Here is a 13,497-nt window from a genome sequence, read left to right as displayed (position 1 = left end):
CAATAATGAACAGCAAATCTTTTGCAAATATTTATATGGCTATTCCCGTTTAACTCCTAGGAGAGGGAGAAAATAAATCAACTTCCAGTTGCTGATATTTCAGCTTATTTTTTCCTGCAACTGTAGCTGCTGACCCAAATGTGAACACACAGAAAACATATGCTGCGTTTTATTTGCCAGCTATAGACAAGATGGTTTTGGAGTGCGTGAGATGTCACATCTGTTTATTCAACAAAATATTGTCGTCTCCATTGCACTGAATGGCTTCCTTTGTAGTAAATGCTGCATTTTAGGATGCCTGTTAAATTGGGTCTGTAAACTGTTTTAAATGTGTGTTATCTTACAGAGTTTCTCTTTTGTTTGCAGCAAGGGAAGCCGTATGTCTTTGATAGAGTGTTACCTCCTAATACAACCCAGGAACAAGTTTATAATGCCTGTGCCAAGCAGATTGTTAAAGGTAGGTGTTATCTTTGTTTATTCCTGCTTGGGGAGAGGGAAAAAGATGTCTCCCTGTCCCCTCAAGCTATTTAAAGACAGGATAATAAATGTTTATATGTCTGTGTGGGAGTTTAGGAATTAGTAATTCCAAGAGTTTCCTTTTTTAAGGACTTGTCTGTGTAAAAAAAACAAAACAAAACAAAGCAAAAACAAACAAAAAAGCAAAACAAGCAAATAAACAAAAAGACCTGAAGGAATTGCACTAGTTGTTCCTTACTTTCTCCTTGTGTGTGACTGTTATTCCACACAAATACTTGCTTTTTGCGATATATGATAAGCAACAAAAAGCATGTTCTTCATGCAGCGTGACACTGTTCCGTATGGAATGAGCTGTCTTTGATATGGATAGCTGTGTCTTTGACTGGAATGATGGACCACTAAAAGAAAACATAGAAGGCACTGGTTTTGTAGCTGCTTTGCGTGCAGATAGCTTGCATTTAAAAATGAAACGAGAGCACAAGTGCCTATTGTATAACACCCTATTTGTTTAAAACAAAACTTTCATAAACTGTTGAAATATCAAGATTTTAACTTGAGAATCAAACTTTTTGGGTGCATTTTAATTGCCTGCCATACTTCCCCCACCTCCCAAATCACTCTCAGACCTCCCACTCGGTTCTGATGCTGGATAGTCCATCCATGATGGTATTACAACTGGATAGTCCATCCATGATGGTATTGCGGTCTAGTTGTTCACTGGCCTTGTGCGGTGTCCCTGTGCCCCCCAAGATTTGGTCCTCCGTTTTTGTTTTTAAATCAAAGTATGCAAACAGTGGGAATGGTGTCAGAGCTGGTCAGAACTGTGCTTTTACAGCAATGCAAGGCTGCCGGTTGAATGCTGTGAGATTTACGAGGCATGAGAGATTTGGGCTTGTTCAGAGGTGCAGGAGCTACTGAAGCAGTGTTGAAGGACTCGGTAGCGTTCCAGGCGTGGAGCTAGATCTGCTGAGAGCTTGTGTGTGCTGCCGGTGGGGAGAGGTCCCTGCGGTGAGCAGCCCTGCTGCCAACCCTGCGTTCTCTTCTGGAGGAAATTGCTTGGCTCGCTCGGAGAGCCTTGAGCAAACCAACATGCGTGTAGACTAGATGGTTGGGGGTGAAGACCCGAAGCTAAGTTATTTGATGTTGGAGAGAGGAAATGAGTCATAAGACTTCAGTTGCTTCTTCTCAGCGGGGAGCCTAATTACGGCAATTCTGACTTCAGACGGGTAAGCCTGTAATAAAAACTGGTGGGATTGGAGTGGTAGAGCTTAGAAATCATTAGTTTGGGTTGCTGACACACCACTCAACTTTTGGAAGTTTGGGGACCTGTTTCAATACTACAGTGTGTGCTAACAGACGCAACAGAGCGCTGTTTGTAGCTTTGCGGAAGGTATTTATATCTCCTGTGGAAGCTGGTTTCCTCTGAAAATAGTGAGAGAAATAAAATCCTGTTTGAGAGCAATTTGGAAGACGTAAATCAGTGACTAATTCTTCATTAACCAAATAGAAAGCTAAATGCTTCCCAAAGTCCTATTTGAAAATAGAGTTCAAACATACTTTTTCATGTGTGTTAACTTAGACCTTTTAGATACCTTGAAAGACAAGTTTGATGGGGGGAAGGGTCTAGAAGAAAGGAAAAGAGAAAGAGAAATGGGAAAAAAAGAGAGAAGGAGAGAAAGAGAGGAGAGGGATGGGGAAGGAGAGAAAGGGAGAGGGGGGAGAGAAAGAGAGTGGAAGACAGGGAGGGAGAGCACAACATTACTGGAGTGATATTTTTGAGCTCTGGGTTTACATTTCCTTATGTTTAATTTCCAGTTTAAAGCCTAATAAAGTGAAGAATGTGAAACGTACTGGGCTGTTTCTGATAGAATGGAACAATGTAATTTACTACATGGAAATATGAGCTGAGTGCATTACAACTTGGAGCACTATTTAAATCTTTGAGACTTTTTTAGATAGCTTTTCAAGGTTGCCATTTGTTATCAGATTTCATTATACTCCCATGAAATGGCTGATGGTTTCATTGTGATTAATGTTATTACAGAAAATGCCAGCTGGCCTAACAGTCTCTAAAACAATGGTTACAATAACTATGTTGACAATGAGAATGATCTCAATGAGGTTTTTTTCACTAAAGAAGTGGGATTAGGCTTAAGTAAACAGCTCAGTGACTAAGTCAAAGTATTTCACATTCCATATGTGAAAAACATGAGAAACGGGGAGCTTTTTAGAGGAGGAGAAGCAATCTGTTTGTTACAGCAGTTTACGTCGGGCTGGGCACTGGGATGGTGTTTGTTCAAGGTGCTGCCAAGGGCAGAGGTACCAGTAGTGGAAGCGGGTGGGGAAATATCACTGGTGCATATCAACACAGTTTGGGGAACTTGTGTTTGAATTTTTTTCACCAAAGTAAGAAATATCGCTAAATCTGAAAGGGAACAATAGTGTGTGATTGCCACCACTTTTGCTTTGTTTCCCATTGCTTTCTACTGCCAGCAAACAACTTTATCTTCTCAGTCTACACAGATGGATGTGTGTATCTGGATTTTGCATCTTTCCTACATTGAGGGGAGAATACATAATGGCCATATATTGCTGAGCACTGGAGCTGTGAACATGTGAACATCTGTGCATTTGTGTGTCCTGTGAGGAGGGGAAAATTGCTTTAATAATTTTTTAGGTGGTGGGGTTGCTCTCAGACTGGGTAGCTTATTGGCCTTCTATTCTGGTTACAAATATGGGCCTCAGATGCTGTGTCGTAGAACTAGAAAGTTTAGAGATGGAAAAGATAAGTATGGAGCTAAAAATTTGGTTGTAGAAATGAAGCTGAAAGGACTGCCATAAAACCACTCGGTCTGTCTTCTTGCCATTAAGACTCCTATAGTTGTCAGTGGTCCATTTGAAAGGTCTCCAGTCCACAGCTGCCCTTGGTGACCTGTTGCAGAGCTCTGCTGGGACTCTGGTGCTGCTGGAAAGACTTTCTGGGTCCCTAACCCGAGTGAGTCCGTGTTGTAGCCCCAACACAAGGGCTGTGGTTTTAGACTGTTGCTACTTGTCCTATCCATCCTCGTCAGGAAAATCACCATCTGGCAGCAGCTGAGTGGCTGAGTGAAGTAGCTGGCTTTTGTGGGGAGAGCAAATCAAACTGAAAGTCATTGTAGAGAGAGTTGGACCAGGAATTAAAAAAAGCACTTGTTCTTATTTTGTTTGGTATGAGTTACGTAAAAATCCCAATTGATCTTTGTTCGGTCACTTTGTTCATCTGTTATTTCCCCCCTCTCCTTTGCTCTTAAGTTTTGTGCAGGCTGTTTCTGTCAGCATCTGCCTTCTCTCTTTATCCAGTTGACAGATGGTTTATTTTATTTTAAGGTGGAAAGTCTTCTAACTAAAATAACCTCTTCTACCACAGAGACCACTGACTTTTTTTAATTGCAGGTGACGCAAAGGACTGTGGGGTTTTTTTTTGTATAGAATAAGGTATTTTTTGCTAATTGGGAAGGTAAATTGCTTATCTGTGCTTCCTCAAACAGTGATGTATCTTAGTATACCTTGATGCAAATTCTGAGCAATTTTCTTACATAACAGTAGATTAATCAGGTTATTTCCCCCCTAGGCTGTGTACCAGTATAAAGCTGACATTGTACATTGCATTCACCTGGAGATAATAAGCCTTTTTTTTTTTTTAATTCAACCTTTTTTTTTAAAACGTGAACCAAGTTTGGCAAAAATTTGAAATAGTAGTAGTGAAGTAGATTGTGCCTAACTGTCCTGTGGTAGAATTTAAAAGGTATTTGGATGCTAGGTGATATTTTAGAAACAAAAAGGAGTTGCACATGTTTGCTTGAGGATTTCTGACTTCCTCCTAGGACAACTATTTATATTTTTTGATGCCTAAGCACCTTTGAAATTCTGGTTCTGTGCACCTTCCAAACGTGATTTGCTTTCATCTAAAGAAAAAAACAAACCTTCCAACTTCTAGCTAGATTTTAATTTAGAATAAAATGTCAAAATGCGAATACTTTCTTTCTTTGCTGTCTAACAAAGATGGAACCTTCTACATACAACAGATATGGAGTACTTGCAACTGGATCTAGTCTCAAAAGTTAAATACACTCCCTCCCTGTTCTGCTTAGATGTGTCTATGTTTAGTAAGAAAAGTGTCAAGTAAGCTTTTTATTTAAAATATTTCAAATAGAGTTGCATTAAACGTTCCCTTTCTTATAGGCTATATTGAAATTTAGTATTAATCTGATTAGATTTTAAAAAGGAAACAATATTTTTGTATTAAAAACAAGATAACAGTCCAATCTCCTGTGAGCTACTGCCACTGGTCTCATGCTGCAGATCCACGGCTGCGCCTCTGTCTCTACCTCCTTGGTCCTGCGCTCCGTGTTTCTGCTGGTTCGCCCAAGTTAGACCCATCAGTGTGAGTTGAGTGGAGCTCCTAGCAGAATTCGTGTTAAAGTTTTAATCATCAACAATCTTCAGGAAATTGCTAAGCAGCTAATTTTCTTTTGTTCATACTTTAATGACTTCCAAAGGCAATGCTCAGTATACATTGGGGTTTCCTTGTAAAAAAATGCTGTTAAATTTGCACCCCCAGAAGTTCAAGTGAATGGGCTTTGAAGGGGGTGGAGCCAGAGGGCTAGCAGGGAGGCTCGCCAGCTCTTCAAGCTACCAATGGAGTAACCCTTCCCTCCCACTCAAGTTCATCCTGTACTGAAATGAAAATTAATGTTTCCTTCAGAAAAGAACTGGTGAATGAATGTTTTGAAATACCAATAATATGAAACTTGGTGCCACTTTGAAGCCTGTTGGTGAAATTATGGGTCAAAGGCATGAACTCAAGATAGCACTGCATCTATGGCTGCACATCTGTGTTTTTATCTTTGCAATTATTATTTATATTTCTTTATTTTAAACTTTGTCTCCTTAAAGCAAGAATAAGCAGTGTCTCTATTTTTATAAACAGATGAGGATGCTAAATTCATACAAAATGTTAATACCAGAATGACAGTAATTATAGTCTCTAGCTTTGTCTTTCTTCTAGAGTTCAAGATTTGAAAAATTTACCCAGCGATACTCTGTGGAGGTCTATGCAACCCCTGGCATGTCTGTCCTCTTCAGTTCCCCAAAATAGTTCTGCCACAACTTAAACAGTTATGCTCTGTGTTTAATTAGACTATATATTTTTAAATGGCTTCATTCCAATTTCATCCTTACTCACTGTTGCTGTACAGGAAATGTGGGTCTGTGTAGCAGTTGCCTTTGAAAAAGATCTCTTGCCCTTTCCTTTTTTAAAATCCATTTAGTTTCTTTGAAAATCACCTTTGTGTGTTTTTTCTATGAATTTTTTCATGCTTGTTCTTTCTCCATTCTTTTTATCTTTTTCTAATGTATCTTATTTAATTATCCTTCCTATCTGGACCATCTACATACATACATATGGAGATACAAATAAGGAGACTGTATGTGTAAATGTAATATATATGACATTATATGTAATAATATATAATATAGTCATGTGTGTATATTTACTGTAAATACACGCACAGCATATACTCTTTTCTCCGGGTAGTCTCTATTAGTATAGCTGTAGAGGGTGGGAAATGTAACATATTTCAGAAGCAGAAAGGCCAACTCTAACAGCAGGAGATGCGTTTGGAAGTGGCCATGGACAGGAAACTTTCTGCCCTGCCAGATGGTGGCTGCTCTCTAGTCCCCTCTGCAAGCTGCAAGAGTCCAGCTTTCCTTTTGCTTTTCTTCTGCGCTGTTGGCTTCCCCCTGTGTTTGGTGTTTCTGCTCCAGAGGCCCATGGCAGAGCTCCGGTGCCAAGTATGATGCCACTGGCTCCCACAAGAGCATCGAGCACGGTGGCGAGGGGAAGGTGGGTGTCCCTAAGCGGAGCACCTGGCAGCGTCCTTCCTACCGCCCTCGGGGCGCTGGGGGTCTCTCGGAGGAGGCTGATGGGGGGCAGCACAGGGTTATCACCACCAGGTTTTAGATTGAAGGTTTCCTTTGTTCTTTATTAGCAACTATAATAAGTATTATTCTATTTTTTTACATGAAAGCTGCATAAATAGGTGGCCCTCCTTAAGACTTTAAATTCACTTGCCTGGAGCAAGTCCAACTCTAATCCTTTCAATGGCAATGAATGGACGTGGGATTGTGCGTAAGAACCAGCTGGTTTACAACACTCCTGTATTTCTGAAAGCTACTATAGGCATTAACCACTGCAAAGTTAAAAATGGGTATTTTTATATCTTAATGCAATATAAAATTATTCTGCCTTGAGTGAAGTATATTTTCAATAAAGCCAATTCCTCTTTGTCTGACTTTCTTCTTGCTTTGCTCTCCTGCTTTGCAGACGAGCTTGGAAATTAATGAGGCCATGAAATCTTGAGGGTGTTATAGTAGTAGAAAAAGTATGAATTTGTTTAATTTTCTCTCTGTTATATAATGGTTTAAAATGCATTTCCATGTTACAGAGATATATTGGGTAGTATCTAGTGTCCAGAGATGATTTTTCCAGGAAAGTGAAAGAGAAGTCAATAATTCTGTAATTCTCTGAGTTACATTTGGTTATGATTTTTTTTTCCCTAGAGATGGTTAGCTTTGTTACATTTTCCCCATTCTTTATTGTGCAAACTATTTTCTAATTGAGCTTCAACATTGTAGAAGACTTATAAAATGCTGATAATCCAGCTAAACCGCCAGTATGATTTTTAATTGTTTTCCTTCTTCTTGCAGATGTCCTTGAAGGGTACAATGGCACAATCTTTGCTTATGGACAGACATCATCAGGAAAAACGCATACTATGGAGGTACAGTGGCAAAATTAAATGAGTTTGGTAGCAGCAGTAGAATTATATGTACCAATTACCTGAACAAGCCCGCTATCTGGAGCACTCAGCTGTGAGTGACATATAAAAAGCAATCTGGGTATGTTTAGCTTCTACTGCCTTTTAAGCTGTAGTATTTCTTTCAGTGTAGAGTTCTTTTCAAGAGATGTCTATACATACCTACCTAAACTAACAAATACTGAGTCAAAAATACCAAGTATAGCTTCTCTGTATTTGTCATAACAGTTTAGGTATGTGTATATTTTAAAGGTTTTGAGTGAGATGTGTTAATCCACAAATGAAAACAGTAATAAGGGTCTGTAGAGTTCCCTGGCATGCAGGATTACGAAAATTCATGCCTGGGTTATTGGTTTTCTCATTTTCACTCCCCTTCTGGGAATACCACTCTCGCATGCTGCAGCACAGATGGATGAATTTGAGAATTGTTGCTTTGGAGGAGAAGAATGCCAAATTATACCAAATTCCAGTGGCTGAGGTCCTTAGTCTTTTTATATATCTGCTATGTGAGGTGTGAGAGTGTAGGGTATTTTCCTGTGGTTTTTTTTTTTTTTAAATGGTTCAGTTAGAAGATATTTAGATATTTTAGTCTCTTGCTAAAAAAGGCGGATCATTCAAGCATTTAATCCTCGCATAGGACTGTTCCATCACAATGCTGTACAAGCTGGATGTCTTGGAGCATTCCAGTTCAACTGTGAACTTTAATACAGGAGGGCTACAGCGAAGTTTTGCTAAATGAAAGGAAAAAATGAGCTTTCGTTTGTTTAACAGCATCAGATGGTTTTTGCTATACGATTAACACGGGTGACCTACCTAACCTGAAGGTTAAAGGAGATGGAAAGCAATATTCTCTCGAGCCAACAGGCCCTGGTGAAATTGCCGTTCGATTGCCACAGTTGCTCCTTTCCTGGAGGATGCAATAACTGATGCCTCATGTCTAATTAAGTCTGTCCTTGTGAGGATGGGGGGAAATCGCTAGCTCAGCCCTCACAGATGGCACAATGGCTGAGTAATCCACCAGCTCTGAATGTAATTAAATCAAAATGTCTGCAGGGCTTGAGCTGGTGCTTCCACATGGCATGGGGAAAGATCTCTTAAAGCCAATTTATATTCAGAATTACAAGCTGTGATAAAGAAAATGACTGTAGAAAAATGGCTGTTTTACTTATTTAATAAAAAAAAGCTGTCATTTTAAAGTGGAATCAGGTCTATATTCAGTTTTAATCCCCCTTTTAACTGAACATCCTCTTGTAAAGTTGCTAAAGTATGTTGTGGAAGAAAAAAATAGTCTGTAGTTGAAGCAATAGTAAATCCTCTTGGTAAAGCTGTTATGGAGGATTTTCTGTGAAATGTGAAATGCTTCGTAGTGTTAGTGGTAAGCTTAAACAGGACACGGTAGTATAATATAGCCAGGATAGCTTTCTGACATACATAGGTCTGTCTTCTGTGCTAGATAAAACATTTGCCAACCTGTATAGCAGGATATAACCAAAACTGTCTTAAAAATTACGTATTTCTGCCCATAAGATTGAATTGCTCAGCTTTGACCTTATAGTAGTTTTCAATGCTAAGTCCCTATCGGTTGTAGTTATTATGTCAACATCCGGAAATAAAACAGCACTGCCTCAAATGTTACACTTCACTAACTACTGCCTGCCCGCTATGTTTAAATGTGGAAATTAGTGTTCTTATTAAAATGAGAGGCTTTAATGAGCAGAGAACTCTCTGTCCTGGTGCTTTGGGGGAGTTCACTAACTGCAATGTCAGCATGGCAGCAGCAGCCCATTTCTCCAAACTCTTTCTGAGGTTACAGCTAAATCCATGAAACTGTTGTGTTTTTTTTTTCTTTTAAATATATTTTGTTTCAGCTTTCCAGTGAATAGCCTACCTTTACCTTTGTCTTCCCTCCCAGTTTATGGTCTCCGTAAATGAGAGTGGGACCTGCTTCAGTCATCTCGTTTTAATAAAAATCCATGGATAACAAAGTAAAAATGATATATTTTTTATCAATATGTCACAGAGTGCTGGTGTTACATTGTTTTAAAGATCTTAACTCTTTCTTTGGAAAGCGTTGAATGGGGTCTCGCTTCACTGAAGTTTCTACTGACTTAAATAGAAAACCCAAGCCCAAGAAGTTGTAGATGCAATGGTTGAGTTACATGCACACTTAATCATGTTTTACAGGTTGCTTTCTCTTCTGAGCTAGAGAAGGCTATGTAAAGGAAAACATAATTATTAGGGGGCTTGTTGAAGATAGAATGTTTAATTAAATACTTTTATAAGTTGTCACTTATCCAGAGCCCAAGCGATTATTAGGGGAAAGGTTTACGTAGTGCAGTGATCCTGGTGCACAGCTCTAGCATTTCTCCTGTAGCTGCCTCTGCCTCTGCTGCCTTAGGAATCATGCCTCCTGCAGGGCTACATAGCCTAGACATACCCTTGGTTGCATTAATGTGTGCTGAAGAAATACCTGCAAATCTCTGTTTACTCTAGAAAAACTCCTTTTCCCTCTGTGGGAAAACTCTCTGTGCAGTAATAAAGGGTAGTCTGCTGGTTTCAGTGAGCTTTTCAAGGACTTCTTCAGGAGGAAGGGATGGAGAGTGGGAAAATTGTATTGCAGTCTCTGCTCAGTAACAGCGCTGTGTGATGGGGCTAAGTGCTGGCAACTTAAAACGAGAAGAACAGAGACGCTGGCCATTGAAGAAGAGGGGGCTGACCCATTTGATCCCTCAGCTTTATACCAACCATGATGCCGATGGGATGCAATACCCTGTTGGTCAGTTTTGGGTCATCTGCCCTGTCTGCTTCTCCCCGCATGTGTGACCCCTCTACATTCTTCCACTTCCGACCCTCCAACGTGGCAAATAAAAGTGAGCTGACCTTGGCTGTTTTAGTAATAAGTGTAGGCAAGAGCCTCTTTGCATACCGTTCCTTGGTATTCGCTATAAACGTCAGGCCATATCTCTGCTAGAGGCAGGAACTGTCTGAAAAACATGCCGTTGATTTCAGAGAGTGCAGTCACTTAGAACAGACTTGACTGAAAAGTAAAATTACTGAAAAGGAAAATTGTTTGTTTTTTTTTTTTTGTTCCATCTCAAACCAGGACACAGATCAAATCTGAATTCCCATGATTTGGAATTGTATGGCTACCCACTATATTTAAAAAAAATAAAAATAATTCCCTGCCACTCTTTGGAGTAAGATGCTTTATTGTGCTGATACGGGCAGTATTACTTGGACAAAGATATATTCAAAAGGTATATTAGAGTTTCTAGACTCTGTGTTCTGATGGAGTCTTCCAACTATTGACTTGTTATTGCATGTTTAACCAGTTTGATAAAACATTTGGAAATAACAATACAGTGTGTGCTGTAGTCAGAAAAGGTTTTTATTTCAAGTTAATATTTCTATTCAGTTTTCAAGTGTTAGCTTTCCTGTATGTGTCTGCCTTTTTCAAAAAGAGTAATACAACTAAAAGGAGCCATGCAGCCAGGGAAATTGTTGTTTTTATTTAATACTCAGTTCTTGAAAGAATAGAGGAAGGTAGTTGTGCATATTAACATGGAGAACAGTCGTGTTTGTAAGGCACAGTTCTCTGGCAACAGGCCCAGCAAGCTCAAATCAGAATATATTACTCTAATCCCCAAATCCCCGCAACCCAGATTTCCCTTTAGCTTTTCTAGCATAGTGGTGAAAGAGAAACAAAATGCTTTAATACTTCTTGCTTGTGACATGTTTCCAAATATCTGATTGAACTGGGAGAACTGTTTATTCCTCTGTCTTCAATGGGAGAGTGACAGTGTAGATAGCGGCAGGGCAGCACGCTTGGCAAATGGCAGGAGCTGACAAAACAAATAGGTGCTCTGTCAGGTGAAGAGTGCTAGCACGTTGAGTCATTCTGCCACCTTTTTGGTGCACTTATATCAAGCAAATCCTCCCCAAAGCAGCAGACATGTTCATAGGGGTCCACTGGAGGAAGGTGTGTTTGCACAAGGCTTCCTCCTCTCATGTGCCTGAGCAAGGCTTTCCGAGTTACGGTTTGGTTTTGTGTCCGCAGGGGAAGCTGCACGACCCTCAGCTCATGGGAATCATTCCAAGAATTGCACATGACATCTTTGATCACATCTATTCCATGGATGAAAACCTGGAGTTTCATATAAAGGTAAATGCAGAATGATGCATTATGTAATGGGTCGGATGGAAGAAAGTCAAGCTGGACGGGAAATCTGCATTCACGCTATAACATTATGCTGCAGAAGTTTTCCATTCTCCCTTTTTTAACTCAAAACAACCCCCCATTATTCTGCCCAGGATATTTACTAGGAATAATCCCATACAGTTAATACCCTTTGATAGAAATTTTTTTGGAGTGTGTTTTTGGTTCAGGTTTGTTAGTCCTTTGATTGCCTTGTCTCTCACCGCAGTTGGTAGGCTAACCAACTTGGTAAGAAATAACACACTTATTTCACTGCAGCTTCTCCAAAGACTGTACCTCAGCCCCACAAGTTGTGACCATAAATACCATTGATTTGCATGACATTTGTGAGAATTCTGACACGTTGTTCCTTTCTCAAGGATATACACAGTCCTCCATTGAAATGGAGGAAAGATGGCTTCAGGCAATTTACGGAAGGATGCTTAGAAGTAATTTTTAGCTCAAAAGTTTATGTATAGGTTCCTTAAGAATGGTGGTCTAAGTCTTGATTTGAACAGCTGCTATGTTTTTCTGTGTCACTATCTCGATCCCAACCGTATGATTGCTCAAATTTTTTGGGTGACCTTTAATTCCTACTGTTCATCCAGTCTCCTGGGGAGCTCTCAGCCATGGGGGGGCATTGGTCCATCTGGCAGAGTTGGGGTCAGGATACAGCTTCCTTCTGAGCAGACATCAGTAAAATTACCCAGTGGGTTGCAGGAAAAATTAAGTACTCCTCTGTATCATCCTTCCCCCAAAACACACAAAATATACCTGGATGGCGTCAGTAAAGTTAAGTACCTGAGCGCAGGCAGAGTGTGAAAACACTGTTCCTTCTCCTGCGGTGACCAGGTGATGCTCTCTGAGAATGGAGCTCTCCTCCTCTGTCCCTCTTGGGCCTAAAGCTTAGAGATGAGTGGCCTTTTAGTGCTGCTTGCATTAAAGCCCTTGAAGCACTTCTGGGGGTATATGTGTGTGTGTATATATATATTTATCTATATCAGTGCCCATTCATGGGGGGGGTGCTCATGAAGTACAGACAGAAGAAGCAGCCTTACGAAGTACAAATAAACCATCTAAATATTTTAATAGAATCTAGATTGTAAAATATTGAGCTCCTTAAGAAGAGATGCCTCAGAATTTTCCTAGAAATGGCTTCCATAGGAGCGACACTGATTTCTTTTCATCATCCGTAAAGCTGTCCTGTGGCTATTGCTATTCTACTGATAGCACTTGGATACACTTCGATAGCACAGATGGGGACCCCCTTGTACAAGACGTAGTAAATTCCTGTCCTGGCAGAAGATTATCACTTTATAAAACATGTTCTGCCGGCGCTGAATTGTTTCAGTGGTTTCCTATCAGAGTTGACGTTTATGAATATCTTAACAGAAAAGCTGCCTAAATAGCTATGAATGAGTGAGTGATTATACAAGGAGCTGTCAGTGAGAGAAATGCATGTTCTGTCATTGGGAGCAAGAATTTAACCAAACTGTCAGACTCTTTTAATAACTGAGCCAACGTTGAAAATTAATATAATTTCTTTCTCTCCCTTTTTATTAGAGACCCATTTAGAATAGGGGGGAAACTGGGTACCTCCTGTGTCTGTTGGTCCTCAGCAGTGTGTTAATAGGATAATGTGAAGCACGCGAGTTAAGGCTGGGTGAACTGGACTGTTGAAATGAGCTTGTCCAGAGAATGGATTTAAATGGGACATGGGTGAAGTAAATGCACAAAAACAAAATATATCTGTTGTCACATAGGAAGACAAAAAACTAGACATAATTTATTTTTCACATGAGACAACACAATACTTTACTAAATAGCTAGAGTTTACTGATACCTAGAATTTAGCCATCTAGTATTCTACCTAAGTAATCCCTGGATAAAGCTTATTTAGGGTATGGTCAAGCACCACGCCCCTAACACATTTCTGTTTGCTTCTGTGAGTTGAATACCCTTTTATTG

The 13,497-nt window shown here is 39.9% G+C and overlaps 1 protein-coding gene across 1 annotated transcript in view; it reads left to right on the top strand.

Annotated features, from left to right (window-relative positions):
- Nucleotides 1-13,497, top strand: part of KIF5C (kinesin family member 5C) — an 85,276-nt gene that overhangs the window by 24,770 nt on the left and 47,009 nt on the right. Inside the window, exons 2-4 of the mRNA XM_054210196.1 lie at nucleotides 367-457; nucleotides 7,225-7,298; nucleotides 11,392-11,496. Of these exons, the coding sequence (XP_054066171.1) occupies nucleotides 367-457; nucleotides 7,225-7,298; nucleotides 11,392-11,496 (270 nt within the window). The remainder of the gene's footprint in view (nucleotides 1-366; nucleotides 458-7,224; nucleotides 7,299-11,391; nucleotides 11,497-13,497) is intronic.

The sequence above is a fragment of the Rissa tridactyla genome, chromosome 7 (assembly GCF_028500815.1).
Source record: "Rissa tridactyla isolate bRisTri1 chromosome 7, bRisTri1.patW.cur.20221130, whole genome shotgun sequence".
Taxonomy (NCBI): domain Eukaryota; kingdom Metazoa; phylum Chordata; class Aves; order Charadriiformes; family Laridae; genus Rissa; species Rissa tridactyla.
The sequence above is the reverse complement of the archived record's forward strand: the minus strand, read 5'-3'. Positions and strand labels throughout refer to the sequence as shown.